The following is a 21,498-nucleotide window of genomic DNA, read 5'->3' as shown; positions in this document are numbered from 1 at the left end:
TCAGATTCCATTTCGTCGCTGCTGGGAGCAGGAGTTGTCTGCACCAGCGATGGAGCAGTGCAGTCGTGTGATGAGCTACAGGCTTGCGTTCTAGATCATGAAAACTCAGGGAAGAGTGTGGGCTGTTTGCAGAATTTCTTCTGCTGATCTAGCTTAAAAAAGCTGAGTATAAGGGGAGTTCATCAGCAATCAAAAGAAATGCCCAGATTTTTGCCCCAGCTGCAAATTTCTAGTAAAAAAAAAAAAAAAACAAGCAGACAAAACATCCCCGATGCATCAGGCAGCTGCATTTCCAACTCTGATACTGATTTTTTTTCATTTCACATTATTTTTCATTTCACTTTTTTTTTGTGAATACACTAGGAAATGAAGCTTTTTCATTTTCAACTGTGGTTTGATGATAACAGTAAATCTGTTCCAGGTCTCTTAATGCTGCAGAAAGGCTGCTACAGCCACGTGCTAAACAGTACTGGTCTGGCATAAAATCATTACACTGGTTCAATTTCTAAAACCTTATCATATTAGGTGTTACATATCTGCACCTCACTAATTTTTTTCTAGATTAAAATTTGTCCTCTATAATACAGCCAGCTCAAAGCCAACAAAAACTTTGTATATGGGGTTATGTCTCCTTCATGAGAAACACAGTCATGAGCCCATCTGAATCACAGTAAACTTTATGCCACTGATGTATCCACATGTTCACAAAACCTTTTCTGGAGTGTGTTTTGTGACTGTAGGAATACTTGGGAGAGTGGGGAAGGCCCAGGAAGCTTGAGACACTCCCTTCAGAAGATGCTTAGAACTACCTAGCTCATGCAAATAACATGAATTGTGTTTTTATAAACGGAACGAGTTAGGGTTCAGCAGAAAGAAATGCATGAAACTGAAAAAAAATATATTCAATGCAGAGTAAATACATGAAGAACTGTGAAACAATCTTAATTCTAGAGTTTTGTCACTTTTGGATACATTGGCAGCCCTAAAAAACACTTTTAGACCTCTTTTTGTATACAGAGTATTATTACAGTAGATCCCAGGAACTAAATGATGTAATAGGTAGCTCAGAGAGCATATCCTTCTAGAAATGTACAGGAGATAGAGATGGCTGAATAAAAATTGTTTTGTTTGTCAAAGGAAATACCTTGGGAAGTTCGAAAACACTTTTGTTTGGAAGTGGTCTTGACAACACTTGTTTCTCCCACTTCTCCCTCATCTTTAATGTCATGGCATGCTTTTATAGCAAAGCCTGTTTATATGTAAATAATTCCTTGATGGAGAAATTGCCTTAGTCAATATGCAGCAGCCTTCCTAGGGCTCACAGGTTTTACAGGGCCAATAAAATCTTTTACTGTGGTATGCTGCAGATGGGTTCATTTGAGTGGCATATTTGTAATATTTCAGTCCTTGAAAGTCATCACCCAGCAACTAAGACCCGCAGAGCCACTCCCTCACTAGTGGGTTGGGGGAAAGAATCAGTAGAGTACAGTGAAAAAACTCCTGGGTTGAGATAAGCCCAGTCTAACAGGAAAATCAAAAGCTGTGCACACAAAGCAAATCAAAACAAGTCATTTATTCATGGCTTCCTCTGGGCAGGCAGGTGTTCAGCCATTCCCAGGAAAGCAAGGCCCCATTGCACATAATGGTCACTTGGAAAGCCAAACATCATCACTCCCAATGTCCCCTCCATCCTTCTTCTTCCCACAGCTTTATAGGCCGAGCATGCTGTCATGTAGTCTGGAATATCCCTTTGGGCAGCTGGGGTCAGCTGTCCTGGCTGTGTCCCCTCCCAACTCCTTGTGCACTCCCCAGCCTTCTTGCTGGTGGGGTGGTGTTGCCCTGTTCTTTTAAAAGTTTTAAAGTTCTTTTAAAAGTTTTCTATGCCTTCTAATGTTTACATATTTCTAGTGGAGTTTCTCACGCACTGTCATGTAAATAATAGTTGTTTTGTATTCTTCTTTGTAAGAGAGAATTGATGGACTGTTGGTTTGACCAATGTGGTTGGAGAGGTAGCAATTTCTTCCTCCAATCCACTGTTACTTCTAGAATTCTATATATTGTGAGGTCAGAAATAAAACATGCTTCCTTTTGCTCTTTTGATCTTAGTGTGCATGCGTGAGTTATTTCGTGTCGCAGTGCGACAGGGTGAGGTGGGTGAGGAGCACAAAAGGCCTTGGCTCTGTGTAAGCACTGCCCAGCAATAACTAAAATATCCCTGTGTTATCAACACGGTTTCCAGAACAAATCCAAAGCACAGTCCCACTCCTAAGAAGAAAATTAACTCTATCCCAGCCAAGACCAGCAGAGAAACGTTGGCATTTCCCCCCACTCATTCAATATGGAGAAGTATCTCACCAGAAATATGGCTCCTTGATTAGAGTAGGTTCAACTAAGCCTATTGCTGCAGTTCTGGTAGCATCAGGAATATGGTTTTCTTGAAATGAGAGAGATAATGACCTATCCAAAGACTAAAGTATGGGTCAGATTCAGATTTTTATGTATCTGAGTTGAAACAAGATAAGTGATGTCTGAGATACCTCTGCTGGAAGTATTTCAGGTGATGGCTTCTGTGTGCTCTTTCTGTAGGGTTTCCAATTGCCCAGTTTGTTCTTTTTATTGTGATGTTTTAATAAATCATTAGCTGCCTTAAATTTTGATTAAACGTAGAACAAAGCTTACATTAAGCTGATGTTCACATAGTATGAATAATCCACCTTTGTTTCCTCCTCAATTTTGCTCTATTGGGAGAGAACTGAACATACTAATGAAAACTGAAAATCATATTTATGTGAAAGAAAGGTATTGACAAAAAGGGAGATCCAGTAAAAGGTTTCAGTGATATCAGAAAGGGAGTAGACCACATTAGATGCAGCCATTGACAGTCCATTCTGTGACAGGATTGGCTTCACCCCCACAACAGGGACAATTACAGAGAACAATATTGTCCTATTGTTTTTTATTTGAGGAGATCACTCTTTCTACTACACAAAAGCCAATATTGCAAAACTTGAACACGAGGCTTCAACAGAGCAGACTCAATATCAGCAGAGGCAAATATTGGGAATGCCATCCTACTACATCTCCAGGCATTTTGTTGCTAATCCTACAGCCTGTTCCATTGTAGAAGGATGTGGGGTCCCCCTCTGAGTGCTGTATTGCCTTTCAGCACTAGACTGAGCACAGACTGTGTAAAATGTACTGCCAGTCTCTATCACATATGGGTACTTTCCTTTCCTGACTAGTACAATAACTGGTTGTTGTTGTCGTTGTTTTCATTTTTTTAAAGGCAAAGAGTTGCCTTGTTCTAATTTCTGATCACAAAGCTTGATCAATTTATGCTGTATCTCATAATAATTATTAGCCTAGACTCAGCATTAAGACAGTGTGGATTTCACTGTGAAACGTAGAATCTAGGTTGTGGCAAGGAGTATTGCCTAACAGTTTGTTGGTTTTCTCTCTCTTTTTTTTTTTTTTCAGTAAAATTTATTTATTTACTAGTTTCCTTTTGTATCTAAAAATTAGGAACAACATAGGAAAATGTAATTTTTTTGGCATAAAACACAAAAGAATGGACCCTCCAGCCCTTTATGAAGTGAATTATTATGCAATGGAAAAACAATGATATTGCACTATAACTTGAATTACTCCATTGTTAAAATGCATTTAGAAATTAGAAATAATACTGAGAAAAAGTATTCTTCACTTCCTGAGAATTAAAGTAAAACAATCAGGAAAATCACAGAATTACAGAATTGGTTTGGGTTCAAAAAGACCTCAAAAATCATCTTGTTCCAAGCCCCCTGCTGTGGGCAAGGACACCTTACAATAGACCACGTTGCTCCAAGCCCTGTCGAGTCTGGCCTTGAACACTTCCAGGGATGGGGCATCCACAGCTTCTCTGGGCAACCTTTGCCAGGGCCTTACCACCCTCATATTTATGTTTCTTTTCTCCCCCTTGCTCTTATCACACAGCTACATGTAGTGAGAAAAGTTGTTTTGTGAGAAGGAAGCGTTAGTATTTAATGAAGTGGGTTTGCTACTTGTATGTTCTTGGAGTTTCTGCTTTAAAATCCTTATACAGATAAATTTGTGATTTGCAGTGTCTGCAACTACAGGCAAGTGCTCTCTGAAACGCTTTGATCTTACAGGTGCTCTTAGAGTAAAACTCATACCCTCATTGCCTTTCCCCTTCCATCCTCCACCATCACACAGTTTTCCTTCCAGTTCTTAGACAAGGCTTTCCTGTAGATGGAAATCCATTGCAGGTGTCCTTCACTGTCCTGAGTGATGGCATAGCCATATCCTCTGGAAACTCCCAGGTCTTGAGGAGAAAGGACTACAATTTTTGCCAGATCCCATGCAGATTTTCTCTGAGTCACATTATAGGATTGGCCACTTTTTATTCCATACCATAATGCTAGACTTATGGCCATACTGGTACTAATATGGTAAAACACATTAGTGCCAATATTAATTATAGGTGTAGTGGTAGCCAAAATCCTGAAGTGCATTAAAGTTGGTGTAGCTTAATCTGTGTATTTTAATTTTCTGATTTCTAGCTCATAAAGGATTTGTGGGTTGTACTGATCCCAGCAGGTGAAGAGACCAAATCATTTATAGCTTATGCTTTTATATTGCTGGTGTATTTAAGGTGGCTGTTTAAGGACCAGGACCCCACTGAAGAGGTAGTGTTAGCTGTTAGGATTTGATAAAGTGAAACAACTTAAAATGTGTCAAGTTTTTTAGACACTAGGTTTGAAGAAATACTTTGAAGGAGAGAAATGAGACAGCATTGTGCTACACTTGTAGTACTATCAGCCAAGTCAAATATATTCCATGTACAGCTGAAACTACAGTATTTTAATTTATCATTAGTCAACTTGCCACTGTTTTTATGAGGAGAGCTTACTGTCACAACGTCTGTAAAATAAAATAATTTCCTCTAAAGAAGGAAAACCAAAACCTTTAGCAGTGCTCTTTGTCCTGTGGCCACAGCTCGCTCAGTGAGCTGAAGCCAGAGTTGCTGTCAGAGTGCTCCATATGCCAGGGAAGGCAAGGGCTGACGTTGCTTGTGGTGTATGGACTGAGAAAGGTCAGGGTCCACTGCTCAATAACATAGAATGTTCAAGCTATTTCCCTGGTTTATTATTAAAACAGCTCAAGACTTGGCTGAAAAGTCACATGTATTGGCCTTCCTGCCTTCTGTTTGCTTCTACTTGCGCTTAGAATTGCTATTTTTAACCAGTTCTATCCATCTGTCCTGGGCAGTGTGTGTCCCCTGAACTGAGCTAAGGATGAAAGTCTTGACTGTCTTGTCTGGACACTCTAGAGAGAGTCTCCTACTTTTTTTTCTGGCACCGACTAAACCATGAAGGCTTGTGCTGCAGTGGCAGCCTAGCTCCTTGCTGGGTATTCTTGAGAAAATAAGCAGCATTGTTTATTCAAAAAAGATTCATGGGATGGAGAAATCGATAGCCTTTGGAAGTTATGGATTAAAAATCAATTAGCAAATGAGAAATGAGCAAATGAGCTGTTCTCTCAATGGAAGAGGTTAACAGCAGTATTACGGGGAGTGGTGTCAGGACCCGTTTTGCTCCATATATTTAACAGTCTTTCCAGCAGTGCAGTATAGAGGATTGTAATTTACTGATGATTTAGAATGACTGACATTATATATAAACTTCAAAGAATTTAGATAAAAATTGCAGAATCCACAATGGAATCATGTAAATGACTAACCCGTGCATGCACTCTTAATTAGTTGTAACTCCTTGGGGAGAAATTATCTAAAAGTGATTTCGGATGACTTCTTGAAAACAGTTCTGTCTGCACAGGCAAATCAAATGCTCAACTCTTAAGATGTTGCTGGGGATGGTATGTTTCTTAGGGGGCTCTATAATGAGAATGCTGCTCTCAGATGGAGCAGTGAGTCACCAAAAATGTGAGATATAGCAGAAGTAGAGTTTTGTCAAATATTTTAAATATTACTAACATTGTTGTGTTCAATATGTTTATGAAAGATGAGCATAAAACACATCTTCTTTTGTCATAAAGATAAGGCAATATAATGTTTTATGTTTTGGATTCAGAGAGCTGTTCATTGTGCAGTGTTGAAGTATTTCCTAAAGCCTCCTACAGCAGCACACTGGAAAGAAATGAAGGAGACCAGAGGGAGAGTGGCTTCACAAGGGAAGTGAGAACGCTGCCTGGTGGCTGCAGCAAATCCAGCAAGGATAAAGAGGGTCTGTAGTCCCTTTTATGATTAGCATTGGCTAGTGTGATGCACATTTATTGTTTGTGCCAAATAGAAGCAAGAGCGCATCGTGCAATAAACTCCCCCATTAGCTTTACATCTTTACATACAAAGATGTCCTTTGCTCAAAAGGACATCTGCAGAAGCAAATGGGATGGAAGTCTTGCTCTCCAAAACCCTCTCTTGGTCAGGACAGAGGAGGCTTGTGGTCATTTGCTATTTTGGCAATTGCTGTTCTTATGCAATTCTTTGTTTTCACAGAGATTTTAGATTACAACAACTCCCCAAAACTGCACCTTTTGCCAGTTTGTTCATAATTTTCTCGATAGTTATGCAGAAAGTTTGCTGAGGAATGTATGAAGGGCCATGCTGGGTCAGCCCAGATGCAAAGTGTCTTAGTGCCCTGCCTTTGCTTTGGCTGAAAGCTGATGCTCAGTGGGGAGTGAAGGGATGGGGTAAGCATTTAATGGCAGTTGTCAGAACACTTCCCTAGCCCTGTTTTTTCATCACTTCGGGACTTTTTGCTCCACAGCTTTTATCTCCATGCTTTAAATTGCTCATTGGCTTTTTTCTTAGGTGAATTCCTATTATTGATTTTCAACTCCCATAAGCTTCTCTCATTTCTGTGGCATCCACTGTTTTATGTGAAGAAGAATCTCCTTTTATTCATTTTTAATTTGCAACACATTGGTTTCATCTGATATCCCCTATTTTTTTTTTTTATTCACCTGGATGTTTGAGCTGAAGGAACCTCAGTTGTTGTAACTACAAGGTGGCTGTAACTACATTACTGCTATAACCTATTGTCACTGTGTGCTGTGTTACAATAACAGTTTTGTTGTATTGGCTCTTTCCTTGTAGAGCTTTGCTGATGTGTAAAGGGGACAATGCTTTAGATGAAGAGATATTGTTTGTTGTTCATTTTCATTTTAACTTCAGCTGTTTGTTTTTTTTAATATAGAATTAGTCTTGATAATCTGTTAAGCTTAATGCAGTGTTACTTAGTGCTATATTGCATATGATTTAGCATTGTAATTCAACTCTATAATGTGATTATTATTTTGATATATTTCTGTTTTCACAACTAGGTAATTCTTGACTATAATAATAATTTTTGAATATTGCTTGATTCTTGAACTGATGTTTAATAATGTCAACTTTTAGGGAAATAAACACTGTGTCTCCATCTACTGGATACACAAAGGGACCTACGCATTTTGCCCATATGTAATCTCTTCTTTGCTAGCCAATGTGGGAAGAGCTTAGAAAACATGAGTGGGAGGTCTGGCAGATGTGGGCAGTGGATAAATGAATCCCAGTGAGTAGGGTTTGAGGGGAGGAAGGCAGAAAAGGATGGAGAGATTTGTACACTTTCCAAGGTACAATGTGCAAAAGGTCAGAGAAAATGTGGCAATGCCCATAGGAACAACAATCAAATCCCTTAACTAGATGAAGGAACATTTAAAGGACTGTGGAAACAGATGGTGCATGAGTTAAAACTGTACAGGAGCAACTTACCTTCTGCAGTAATTTCAGCAAGACAGTTATTTCCGTGGTTGTTACTCTCTCATTCAATCACAACATGCAATTACTATAGCAAACCTTCTGTCATATTGCACACGTTTTCACACTTGTCAGAGGAAAAGTCATAGATTAAACAATATGGTTTAAAGTACTGTTTAGTTATGAATTTCATAACTGTATTTTAATGCAAGACAGAAGCATTCTGTTGGAGTAGACCTTAAAAGTAGAAGAACCAGGGGAGCAGACTCTGGAAGAATAGCAAGTAGTGTTGGCCATACAAATCCCGTGAGCACAAATGGAAATTTATGCATGTTAATGCCTTCAAATCAGTCTGAAAAGAAGCAATTAGAGGCTCATTGTGGAGTCACTACATGTGAAGAACACTCACTGAAATCAATGGGTGCTTGTAGAAAAGACAGCAAAAAGAACTGGGGCTTTAGTACTCTACCAACATTTCCCCCTTTGCTTTTATACAGTCTTTACCATGACACGGAACCTTTCAGTTAATTCTTAATTCTCTTCAAGGTATTTGAAAACAAGAAACTAAAGCCATCTTACCATGCTAAACCTTTAGTATCCTGAGGTAAAAGTTCTTAATTTCCTTCATTTTCCTCCCTCCTTTGGGATTTTTGGTATTGGCTGTTTTTTTGTTGGTTTTTCCCCTTTTCTGTGTGTTATATTTGTTCTCCAGAGCTAGTACCTTTTGACAAACACATAACTGTAGATATATATATATATAATCTGCTTTTGTCTCTCATGCTAAATAGTTTGCATGAATGATAAATATGAGTAATGCAAGTGGTTATTCCTTATAATGTTTCTTGAATAATAATGTGTCCTTGGTTTAGACCTTTTCATGTCTGTCTTTCCTTAAAAAAAAAAAATGGAAAGCAACAGCACAAAGATTCCAATATGCCTTTTTTTTTTTTTTTTTTTTTTTTTTTTTTCTTTTTAGTGAAAAAGGCATCTGGGGGTAACTCAACCAGAAAATAAAGGGAAATCAAAGTGATAGCTATATTTCTGTGTTTCATTTTGATTGCTCTGTGCAGTTTTCTTCATTCGGGAAATATGTATTTAAAAAGAGAGAAAAATCTTTATGCCTGGTGTTCACTTCTGCTGTTTTTGCCATTTTAAAAATATAGTTACCAGTTATTTCCATACAGAATATTTGAAAGCAGGAAGAATTTAACAAGTCATTATGTTACTTGAATTCAATTTAAAAAAACCTGTCTAGATCATTATATTAAACAGGAGGACATAGAAAATTAAAGTCACAGTTCCATTTTAAATTGTTAACCTTGTATTTTTTGCAGCAAAACCTCTCGAGAGGAGGAGTATATATCTATAAGAGAATGAAAGCTGAAGGAATTTAGAGAAAATTGACATATTTTTTCAGATTTTGGGGTTTTTTTCTTTCTGCTTTTCCCATATGTGTGACGGCCTTTTTTGCATTGACATTGAAGTTTTATTGCGACAAATCTTGACACATTTACTGATGCCAAGGAAAGTGTTATGCAGATTCATTCAACTTGGTAAGAAACACTGTTAGGGTTACTCAGAATGAGGAAATGTGCCAGAACCTGCAAACCTGGATTGGCCTCTATTCAGGACTCCTCATTTTCTGAGTGCCCTGTTGAAGACATTGCCACTAATTTTTCCAGAACCTTCTTTCAAGCAGTGAGTGTGCTGTCTTCTGTTTTCTGAACCAAACCCAGTGTGCCAGAAATGAGGTATCCAGAGTTGCTGACCTTTTTTTTGGTAATACTGGTACAGTTTAACTTGTTTATCAGTGTCATTCAACAGCAGTTGGAAAAACCAGTGGTAATAGGATTTGGATTGCAATTGAAGCTGAGGGTTTCTTGCTGCCTGCAATGGCTCTGAATCAAGCCTCAGATGGTGACGAGATTCCTGTAGCTGCTGCTTTCCTTGCACAGGCATTCCAGCAATGCTGAGAGCAAGGCAAAGCCCCAGGAAAAGTTGTAAAGTGGATCTGAGAGCAGATGTGCCCCAGCTGCAAGGGAAGTGATAATGGAAGCAGTGAATTTGGAACAGGGCAGATGGCGGCAATCCGTGATCGGGGAGGAGTGTGCAGAAGGATGGAAAGGAAAAAACGATAGTGTGGGGGTGACAGCGGATAATAAATAGGGAGGGTAAAAACAGTACACTGAGGGGACTCACAATTGCCATAGAAATACCTGTAGGGATTGTGCCTGGGGACAGGGGAATGTAAGCTAAAAATATGAATAACCTCCTTGGTCTTTAAAAAGAGTCTCAAGTTGTCTTTACTGTGATTTATGTCACCAGAGCTCCTCCACAGAATTACAGTCGCATAATCCACAACTGCTGTTATTTACTCCAGATAAAGAAGGCAGTTTTGACTGTGATCTCCCTTGACATTTTCCAAGGTCTGTGCCTGTCTCATACCTTTCATCATCGTGTACTTCTTCAAGGCATCTCTCTTACCTCTCTCAAAAAGAAACATGCATTGCAGTCACTCACCCTGGACCATAGTGACACAGACGTTACAGGTTAGGGGAGATCAATTGCACAGCCCTGCTCCTCTTCACCTGGGAGGATCTTTGATGTGTTGACAAGATTGGAATCCAAATATGGCATTAACCCACTGTATTGCAGTGGTTGGGGTGGCAGGAATGATATAAAATAGCATCTCACTCAACAAGGTATTCTCCCTTTTTCATTTTACAATCTGTGTCAATGGCAGTTGAAACTATTAGACCTGCATTAAAATTACATATTACTTTATATAAATGGAAGCTATAAATATCACAAATAATAAAAAAACTAAAATTACAGTGAGTTTCAGAAGCCAGTATGTCTAAAACCTTCAAAATTAAGGACATTTAGAGGAAAGCCTCAATATCCATCTCCCCTTAATTTACCTCATTATTCTTGTTTGTCAGAGTATGATCTCACTACTATGTTAATATCATTTAATAACTTTTTCTTGCAAGGTTGGCTCAGATCTGAATCGAACCACAGTAAAGGTGCAGTGGTATTTCCTTGAGTATGTTGGTTTAGATGAAGCAGTAAGAACAGGCTAACCTAGTCTTAAGGATGAAGTAATTGTCACCGTTGTCAGTAAATACTTTTGTTGCTGAGTGTCTCCTTTCTAAAGCTTTTATATCAATATATAGTCTTGTGGATTCTTATTCCTTTTTCTTTTCATTTGTAAATATTATAAATGTAAAGCTACTATTGATCTGTAGATATGGCACAAATTGACTTGCATGAGGGACCTAGACGCTAAAATTGAGCTCACTAAGAAGTTGCTAGCAAGTAATGATGTGGATGCTGGAAATGCTGATGCGGCATTAGGTGTGTCCTCTCCTACCAACCTGGGTGGGCTTGGGACAGGCTTGTAATGCCTGTGTCTTCTGAGCACCATGTACAGCTCAGCATTGGCATTTCCTGGGATGGAAATCTCCCCAGGCTACCTGGAGCCTGCACTGAGTCTAGCACATCTGATTCTCACAGGACCTGTGCTCCTGGACATGAAACCAATGCACAAAACTGAGGGTTATATGTAATTCTTAATTGACTCTTTGGAGAAACAGAGGGGATTTGCTGGCCTTGGAAGTCCCTGCTTGTCTCATGAAGCTGGAGAAATATGGCTCAACATTTTTCATTAAAAGTAATTTTAAATTGAATCAATGGAATAATATTCCTGTGGTGAGGACTCAGAAGAGAGAGACAGAGTTCCTGAATCTTTCTGGCGAGTACATACAATTTCCTGTTCTGAGGGAAGGATCTGTTTCACCTAAATTTAGCTTCGCTCTCTAGTCAACAGTTCCCCATGAGAGCCATTCATTTGACCTGCTAAAACAGGTCAAATTACCCTCTTTATTAACTGTAGAGAAAACCTCAGGCCAGAAGTCCAGCCTGGAAATGGGCAAGCAGAGATGAAACTGGATCCCAGCTTTCCTCTTAGCAATATACAGGTAAGATGAGGTCTGTGGATAGTACAGGATCTTGTGAGTAGAAATATGCCAGTAGGGAAGACATGCCCAAAACCTGCTGTGCAGGTGCCCTGTGGGGCTGAAGGAATGGAATCCCTTAGAAAATAGGTGTTTTTAAGTTAATATGATTAGACAGTATTATTAGTCTTCGGAAAATAGTCCATAATCTTCATTAAAAAAAAAAAAAAAAGTGATCAGGACTGTATCTGCATTGTTCTTGTAAAGAAATTTGCATCTTCAAGCTCTTCTTCTCAAAGTAATTAGACACTGAGAGTTCAGAGACTCTAGAGGCAAACCTAGAAACTGCTCTGTGCTCTGTATCACCATGAGGCTGATGTAATATGTGGCACGTAGTTGAATGTTACTTTCTGTTCTTGAACAAGGAAGAAGGATTTGTAATTTCTTGCTCTTCAGCATGAAGGAAACTCATAACTGTTCTCTACTGAGGCTGAAAGCACATCACAGATGTGGTTCAAAATCAGTTTGTCATTCATTTCAAGCCTGCTTTGGCACAGGATGGTATAGAAAGAAAAAAATAAATAAATCTGTTCTAAATTTGCATTTGATATTTTATTCTTTCCTTATCATCTGCATTTTTGCTGCTTTAACTGGTATTTAACTGGTATTTCAACTCAAATGGCTTCTAAGCATCCTAGGCAAATGCTGTCTTCTAAGCCCAATTATTTCTTTTTTTTTTTTTTTTTTTTTTTTTTTTTTTTTTTTTTACTGTGCAAAAGGTGGGCTATAAACTAGCTGAGCTGCTGGGATTTACAGGCTGATGGTCAGTGGCACAAGGTCCAGCTGGTCACTAGTCATGTACCCCAGGGGCTGACCGCGGGGCCAATGCTATTAAAGATCTTCATTAGTGACTCGGGTGACGGGGAACAAAGCACCCTGGGGAGTCTTCAGACAGCAGAGAGCTGGGAGGGCCCGTGTTTAAACACAAGAATTGACTGACTTACTGTCTGGTTGGTGAAACAGCAGAAGAGGTTGCCCACAGACATTGTAAGGTCTCCATCTTTGGAGATATTCCAGCCTTTACTGGTCCTGGGTGACCAGCTTTAGGTGGCCCTGCTTTGAGCAGTCAGGTTTCATGTCTCAGTGTTTCTAAATATAAATGCATGATGATTTTTAAAATATATGCCAAACTGTTAATTTGAAAACTCCATAAGTTTTTCACTTTAACTACAAACATTCAAATAGTTTAGAGAAAAAATAGGCAAACTTCACCCCACAACCGAGTTTGTATGTGGAGAAATCAAATTCATTTATTCAATTTCAGTCCAGGTCTTTATCCCAGCAGTTAATTGAACTATTATTTTAATTATTGAAAGACTCTGAATTTGAAAAATTAAAAAAAAAAATAGTGAGATTCCTCAAGTAGTGAACCATCTTAATTTAATTCCATATTACAATGCTCTACTGTCTTGTGTAGGTCATTGTAGCATCTAGTTTCAGTGTCTTCAAAAGACTATCTTAAATTCACGTAAATTAGAATACACAGATGCTAAAAGGAATTTGTAATTCTTAGTAGACATTCCTCAGTATTTTTTCACCCCACTCATTGTTGAATGAATGTCATTTGGTTGAAGTTTTTGATTACTTCAGTAAAAAACAAAAATTGTCATTCATTGTGTGAACTGAGACACATAATTTAACAATAAGAATATTGTCACACAGCGAACAGGTCACCAAAGGATGATCCTCCCCTGCAGCCACCTGATCTATTTAGTTTGGTTAACAGGAAATTTTAAAGATACTCTTTTTGCCATTTTAACCTCTCAAGTGGCTTCTCTCAGTAACTGCTCTCTTGTGTAAACAAAAAAAGAAGACTCAACCTTTGTGGTAAATTCCTGAAGTAGTGGGACCAGCATGGAGGGGAAACTTGTGGAGGTCCTCTGGAAACCTGGCAGATGTTTGTTTTCTGGGTTGTGTTGAATTTCTCTATGCACTTGTTCAAGTTGTTTTAACTGTATAGCAGTCTTTCAATCAGTTGTCAGTAGCTTTGTGACAGGTTCACCACACACTGTTTTGCCACACAGCTGCTGGATTTTTATCTTAAATTTGATTATTGCTGCATATCATTTTCTAAACTTGTTGTTCTTTGGAAGAGTCTTAAACCACAGTAGAGAAAGGATATTTCACGTTGGGTCTGAATCCAAGTTTCAGCTGTAGTTTCTTGACCGGCACTTTGTGAGCTGTCAGCAGCCTTTGAGAACCTCCCCATAGCTGATATGTAAACTTTTAGGCTTGTGAAATAGCTGAATGCTTATGTTTCCACCAAAAAAAATCCCTCTAACGTTTTTGGCACTTGGGTGCCCAGTGTCTGACTGTTATGAAGAGAACCTTCCAGTGTGTGAATGAGGGAGCTTGTACAAGTGCCTAAAGGCTTGCACGTGACATGCTGTGTTCAAGACATTGGTTATTTTTCAGGTGATAATTGCCTTTTTTGTTCTTTAAAGACATAATAAATGTGCTAGTATTGTCTGTAATGAAAACAGAGCTTAAATATTGTCATATTCAATTATTCCTTTTTCTTTTTTTTCCACTTTACTTTCAGGATAGGGAATTATGTTGGAATTCTCTATTTATGAATTGAGAATTTTCTTTGAATGATAGTTGCTTCCAAAATCTGTTGTTTGCTAAATTATGGTTCAGAATTATGACTAAAGAGAAATAATTTCAGGAGAGAGGCTGGAAAATAGCATAAGATTTTAATTTATTTTTCTTCCAGATAGTAGTAGAAGGATTTTTAAAAGGCAAAAGGATAGCATTATAGTTAGTAGTTTATAAAATGATTCCATTTATAAGTTTGTTCTAGTAACAGCAGCAAAACTTGACTTGAGTGTTTGATGTTACTGATCTTAAATATGTGTATAGGTACCTTGTGAATAGTTTGCGCAGCAAAAGATGTACAATAGTCCCTGAATTTTATAGTTTTATTGTGTTTTTGAAGTTCAGTGTTTTCGTAGAGCATGTTATTTTGGAAAGCATCCAAGGTGCACAAACTTTTTAGAAGCTTAGGCTGATGAACAAGAATATCAGTAATGCAAGGTGCATGAAGGAATGGCTCTCAAACAGGAGAATTAATCCTCTTCATAAGGTGATGCAGTAAAATCAGAGAAGGGTTTGTGTTTGATATTATTTTTGTCTGCTGTGTTATGTGCTGGAAGAAAAGTGCTTACTTACCTAGCATATGGCTTGATTATGGCAGAAATGACACTGGGAGACCAGTTCAGAATGCTGAGCACTTAATTTGAAGAAAGTCCTTGCTCTGTGTAAGCAATTAGGAGCTGTGGCTGCAGTAGGAGGCATCTGGTCATGTAGACTTAGTAATTGTATTCATCTAATGTATAACTGTTAATACACTGCAGCTCAGTGTGAACCAGAACCCCTTGATGTAGATAAGCCCTTAAGTATTTAAATACCCAGGTGCTTCTTACTGAATTGTCTTAGAGTCCAACTTGGCCTCAACATGGTGACTGTTGTAAATGTTCCTCATAAAGCTGCATTACATTTCATCCTAATTAGCACTGCTGCTGTAGCCCTGGTAAAGACTCATTGGATTAAAAAGAACCAGAGGCTGAGCGCCCACATTCTCTCCTACAGGAATTAAATCAATTTCAGTCTTACAGTATTCACAGACCTGATTTAATTTGGCCTCTTTCTCTAGATGATTGCAAAAGCACAGTAGTAGTAGGAAGCTCCTGCCTTTATTACTTATGTTTAACTTCAGAGTTGTGTCTGTTTTGAGTGCTATCAGGGTAGCATTTCTTAGTCCCCAGATAAAGCAAATATGTTATTTTGGTAGCAAAGTAATTAAAACTTCGTAAATAAATAGTGGTTACCAGCAACAAATTAAGATGAGAAATGTTATTATTGTGGAAATAAGAATGAATGTTACCTACTGTGAAAAGGATTTTTTAAATTGAAATCAGATACATAATTAAGTTGTTATTAATTAGGCACAGAAAAGGTTAGAAACCTTAACATCTTTTGTCCATAAGCCAAATGTTGTAGTATGTTGATATCCATGCTGTGAATTCCCCATTACTGCTCTGCCAGTAATTTCAACCTGGCATCTAGACTAAATTGTCTCCCTAGGAGCCAAGAGGAAACACGGTTGATATGTGATCTCAGGCATGGGTCTTTCTTGAGTGAATAAAAGCACTGTCACATTTTACAAAATTACATCTGCTGGTTATGTGCTGTGATCATCTCTGAATGAGGGAGAGGGCAGAACTCATCTGAGTTATGGCACAGACCCATATTCCAAAGGAACTTGATGGGATTTTATACAGTCTTGTAACTCCATTCCAGATCTGTTCCAGCTTCATGACAGAAACTGAAAGCAAGGTAGTGATTGTACCTACACAATAATTTTTAAAGTGCTCAGAAACACAGAGAACACACAAATTGCCAGCCAGAGCTTGCTGAGCAGCCTCAGAGCACGTTATTCTGTGAATGGAGATGAACAAGTTTGACAAATGGCTGCCATGTAGAGCTGAAAATGCAGTTCTCATCTTCTCTCTCCGAGCAAAGATGAGAAGGAAGCTTGTTCCCCTGGAGCCCTCAGGTGCTTGGGTCTAGCACCCCAATACACAGCTGTGGTGCCAGATGTTGGCAATGTGCTGAGCCTGTCTCACAGTGCAGCAGCCAGTCTTGTAGACCCCTTCAAGGTCCCTGTCATGGCTTTAAGTAGATTCATTTAAGGTTTGGACTCAGTGATCTTCGAGGTCTTTTAGAACCTTAAGGATCTGTGATCTTGCTCGGAGCCCGATGCCCTTTGGGAGCTGCTGCTGTTTGCTGCCAGAGGGCTGCAGAGCCATTCCAGCCCAAGGTCCCCCAGGTGGGTGGCTTTGCCACACATGTGGGGACCTGAAGTTAGTAGTGGAGCTGTGTCCCATAGGCACCATGTGGGGTGTTGCCCAAGGAGCCACGGGATTGATGGAGTTCTGGAGGTGCTGCAGGACTGTTTCCACTTACCTGGTTGTGGGGCCAGTAGGAGAAGGAATCATGAGTACTCTGTTACTCCTTTTCTGAGGCAAATGAGTGTCTAAGTCTCATGCTGTTATTCAAAATCTGCAAAGAATAGAAAACAAAACACTTGTTTGGAGCAATTATCTCTTAACATGTGGAAACTGCAACAGTGGTGAATTTTAAGATCTTTTTCTAAACTGAACAAAATGCTTCTCTCTGATTGTTGAAGTATCTGTTGCCACTTCAGCCTGAGCTCTCTAACCATGTGGTGGTTGTTTTTTCTTTTTTCTACTCTATTCTTCATTTCTTTAAAGAGCTGATTCTTGTGATTTATTGGGTACAAACTACAAAGCTAAGTACTTTTCAGGATGTAAGTGGTAGTGGCTATGAGAAGGAATGAGACTATAATTCTTCTCCACTTTATTTTAGTTAAGTATTTTCAGAGGGGAGGGGAGGGGAGGATGTATTCTTTCCATTAGACCTCTCCTTTCTTAATCACCATTCCCTAATTAATTCCCTGGTTAAATATAAAGCAAGCATTAGCTTTGAATAATGTTTTCCTGTGTGATTAAGTAAAGAAGAATTTCTTTCTTTTGTATGATGACTCATTGCTGGGGGATCTGGAGGGAGCCTCAGGGTGGATATTTGAGATTTTGGTCCCAGGTGCTCTCATACCTTTGAGCTGTGTCTGCTGTCAGTCCAGAGGTGGGAGGCAAAGGAGATATCACGTATCAGCTGAACACGAAGAAAATTGCCTCTCTCGTGAAACGTCAGCTTTGTTTTTTCCTGGTGGAAAACTGACTCTGGCTCATAGCAATGCAAATCTCAAGACAACACATACAGCTAGCAGGAATGTTAATTATTGTTCTTCCTGGCACAGTGTCTGTAATATTTCTTGTTGCATGATGTATATTCTTTGGTGTCCAAGCTGCCCCAAAAATGTACTCTTTCTTTTCACCAGCATCTTCCAGTTCCTCCCCCTGCACCAGTTTGCAAACCTTTGGCTTGTAGCAGTACAGCTGTGTTGGGTCACACCATAAACCACATCCGAAAGAACTGAGGTGGTTAAGAACTGAATCAAAAAAGGAGATTTTAGTGAATGAGGGCATGGCAAAGAGGCATAACATAGTCTAAGCTGGCCAAGCTTATTTTACTGATGAAGAAACATTGTCTAACTCTACCCAGATGATATGACTTTGTGCTTTGCTACTGTAGTAGCTTATGGTGTTCACTTTTAGCTCATAGCATCAAATTTTAGTTCAAAAGGCAGTTTTAAGAATGAGTCTGTGTTCAAATGTTGCTTGTAGCTCAAGATGTGAAAAAGAATACAGTTTTATTAATGTGGCAGCAAGGAAAACATATGGAATATGTTTCATATAATGACAAGAGAATGCCTGTGATTTGACTGCTGTATCCATGAATGCTGTAACATATTATCTCTGGGTGTTGAAAAACAGGCATTTAAAAACACTCTTGGTTTTGATAAAAAGTATGGTAAACAGAAATCCCACTGATCTTTTTTTTTCCTTTCATATGTTTTACAGGCCTTTCCCTGTATTTCTACTGGAATTTATGGTAAGACACACCTTTGATGTCACTTATTCTTACTCATTTTTCCCTATTATTGGTATTCCAAACAGTGATATTTCATATCAGATGTTTCATCAGTCATTTTGTTCACCAATATATTTATACTGTGTTAAATAACAGAGACCCAAAGCCTTTGGCTGGGACTGGATGCTGGTGTGCTGGGAAGTGGGATACTGTTGTGCAGCCCTGAGCATAACCCTTAGAGCCTGTGAGCCAAGACCTGAAACTGTGACTGCACTTCTGCAGTAACTCTTAAACACGCTGCTGTTATTTCAACAAGGGAAAAATAGGGGTCTGGCAAAATTTTCCATCCAGAGGGAAAGAAAGATGCCATGATGGCCAAGACTGGCCAAAAAAAATAAAAAAAGCCAGGCCAGCTTGCTGGAGTAACAGGAAATTATCTTCGTTCCCTTGAGTTTTGCTTCCACCAGTTTAGTTTATTAATTTACATGCAAATTTACATGGCCTGAAGGAACTGGAAGGAAATGGTTATTGTAAGTCTCTTGCTTTGTCGTAATCATAAGGTAATCCATCACTAACAGTTAACTGGCTTTTGGCTGGCATTGTGAAAGAAGCAAGCGTGGTATTTGAAGAAAGAAAAAAACAAGTTCAATATTTTTTAAAAATTGAGAAATTTGAGAAAACATACAAACTACAAAGGGATTTTTTCCTTAAACAATAACCTATGCTGATTTTTTTTCTTTTAGATCCAATATATGATTGTAGGTTTGATTACTTGTATGATTTAAAGTTTTTAAAATAAGGATGTTTTAAAGAAACATGAGAATGCTCCATGCCTTGAACTGTTGAAGGCCAAGTAGGATGGAAATTTAAGCAACTTCATCTAGTGGAACATGTCCCAAGGGGGATTTGAACCAGATGATCTTTAAGGTTTCTTCCAACCCAAACTATTCAACAATTTTTTGCTAAACAGCAAAAAATTTTAAAAAAAGCCATCATCATATAATGATGTAGTGTGACATAAGTCATAACATACAGTAATTGTTAGATAAGGTAATTTGAGCTTTGACTAATTAGATTCAGACTAATTCAGATTCAGGAGGGGAGAAATATTTAGGCTTGTTCCTACTATTTTAAGGACCTCTCATTAAAAGTTTTTTGATTATTGTAAATCTGAAATAGGCTTCAGAAGGTAAAATCTAGTTCAATTTGGGTGCTGTATTCCCTTCTACTTGAACTGCATTTCCATTGTTGCAGAACATGCAGATGCCATTTCCATAAGCACTAGAACTGGTTGAATAGAAATCTGGTTTCAAATAAAGCTTTGCCTCAGTTCTCAGTTTTGGTCCCCCTTTTGAACTTGATGGCAAGCTTTGCATTTTAGTCCTTGATTCATTGGCTTAAATCTTGATCTTTTACATAGATACATTTCTGTTTGATATACTTTTACATTTGTTTTTGTTTGATACATTTGTTTTAGAAAATCAAGCAAGATATGCTGTAATAATAGTTGACTATTTTTTAGAATTGGCCTAGTTAATAGAAAAGTCTCAGCAGGTGAGAAATATGGTTCCCTGAAGCCAGCAGAGAAAGCTGGAAAGGATCTCTGGTAGGAATTGTGAGTTCCTGTGAAGTTTTCAATGCTTTTCTTGAAGGTAGCTGTAGCATTGCTAAAGCATTATACACTGCAGCAGATGCTTTTTCTGTAATTGTTTGCTGTTTTCCCTGTTGGAAATAGATTAAAATGTGTTTGTGCTAAAATGCTCTGGTTTTCTGAGGCTGCTTTTTGGGGTTTTTTGGGGGAGGGGGGGAGAATACAACCTCTACTTGATTGTACTGTTTACATTTTAATAAATGTTTTTTATTCCTCAATTAAAGAAGTACTTCCCTTCTTTCCAGACTTTCAGATGCACTGCCTGAGAGTAATAATTAAACAGGCAGCCCTGCATCTGGCTTCAGGTGTCAGTATTTTCAGGAATGTTTGATAGCAGTTGCATTGCTAAAATTACACTGTGGGTGGTGACATGTTTGCAATGTAAAGTACACACAAGCCCCACAAAACTATGCTTTAATCTTTTTGGTTTTGTTGGGGTATTCCCCTTTATCCATGCATATTCCTTTAGATAAAGACAGTGTCTAGATGAAAAAGTGGATCAGCCTCATTCCTGGTGGCCAAGCTGATTAAAGTATCTGTGCTGTACATGTAACACTGGGCTGTCCCAATAAAGCAGTATACAAGGAACACACTTGCTATTTCCTCATCTTAGATCCATACAAACAAATTCTTTCCCTTCAGAAACCCCTGGCTGAGGATGCAATTTCTCCTACAAATTAAAGTACAGAAATTTGCTAAAGGCTGGCTGAGTATATCCAGTTTGAGAATCTGGATTGAGTTCTGCTCCAGACTCCTGTAGATGCATAGATTGCTCACCTGCACTCTTGTCATTAGGACAGAGTGTTCACATTTCTATGGGGAGCAGTCCATTCTTGTTTTCATCACTGCAGAGCACTCTTTTACTCCCATAAAAAGGAAGCTGGGAAGAAACAAGCAAACAAGGCTTTTTCTGAGGTCTTGGCAAAGGGCAGATTGCTTTCCATGGAAAGAGTGTTGGATAGAGGAAAAGTCTGCCCTCCTCCCCAGACACTTTCCTGATGCTCCACCCATCACGCTGTGGATGTTTCAGCTTGAACAAGTTACAGCCTTGAGAAGGCAATTTGACTGCTGCACCATGCCAGCAGTCAAAACTTTGATTGTCATGTGCTCCTGTTTAAAGAGTGATGGCAACAAATCCACTCACAAAGGATCTTTGATTTAGCAGTTTGATTCAAGTGAGGGATTCCATCTTTGAAAAATGACATAGGAAGCAACCAACGGTAAACATTTGTAAGGACTAAAAAACAAGTGAGAGTCTGCCCACAGGCACACTGGGAAAAAAAATTCCCTACAAGATCCCAAATCTCTAATATATTTTCCTAAGAGATCCCTGTCACCTTTAATAAGCTTAAGAACTGCTAATCAGTCTAAGAAAGCAAAGGTTGTGAAGCTTTATATTTCCATGAATCCCTGGGTTACTCTTTTCTGTTGCAATAAATGCTTTCGTTTATACCAAGAGCATGAAGTTTCCCAAATAAAACTATTTTGGGAGGAGGACTGAGGATTTACATCCCTCCCATGGCATTAGGGAGGTATTGGAGTATCAAGCTCCACACATC

At 38.7% G+C, this 21,498-nt stretch overlaps 1 protein-coding gene across 4 annotated transcripts in view; it reads left to right on the top strand.

The window, feature by feature from the left end:
- MACROD2 (mono-ADP ribosylhydrolase 2) overlaps positions 1-21,498 on the top strand; it is an 850,734-nt gene that overhangs the window by 549,748 nt on the left and 279,488 nt on the right. For all 4 annotated transcript variants that reach the window (XM_053972443.1, XM_053972442.1, XM_053972441.1 and 1 more), the window contains exon 7: positions 18,279-18,309. In XM_053972443.1, the coding sequence (XP_053828418.1) occupies positions 18,279-18,309 (31 nt within the window). The remainder of the gene's footprint in view (positions 1-18,278; positions 18,310-21,498) is intronic.

Source organism: Vidua macroura, chromosome 3, assembly GCF_024509145.1.
Source record: "Vidua macroura isolate BioBank_ID:100142 chromosome 3, ASM2450914v1, whole genome shotgun sequence".
Classification (NCBI taxonomy): Eukaryota; Metazoa; Chordata; class Aves; order Passeriformes; family Viduidae; genus Vidua; species Vidua macroura.
Note: the sequence above shows the minus strand (reverse complement) of the source record. Positions and strands in the feature narration are given on the sequence as shown.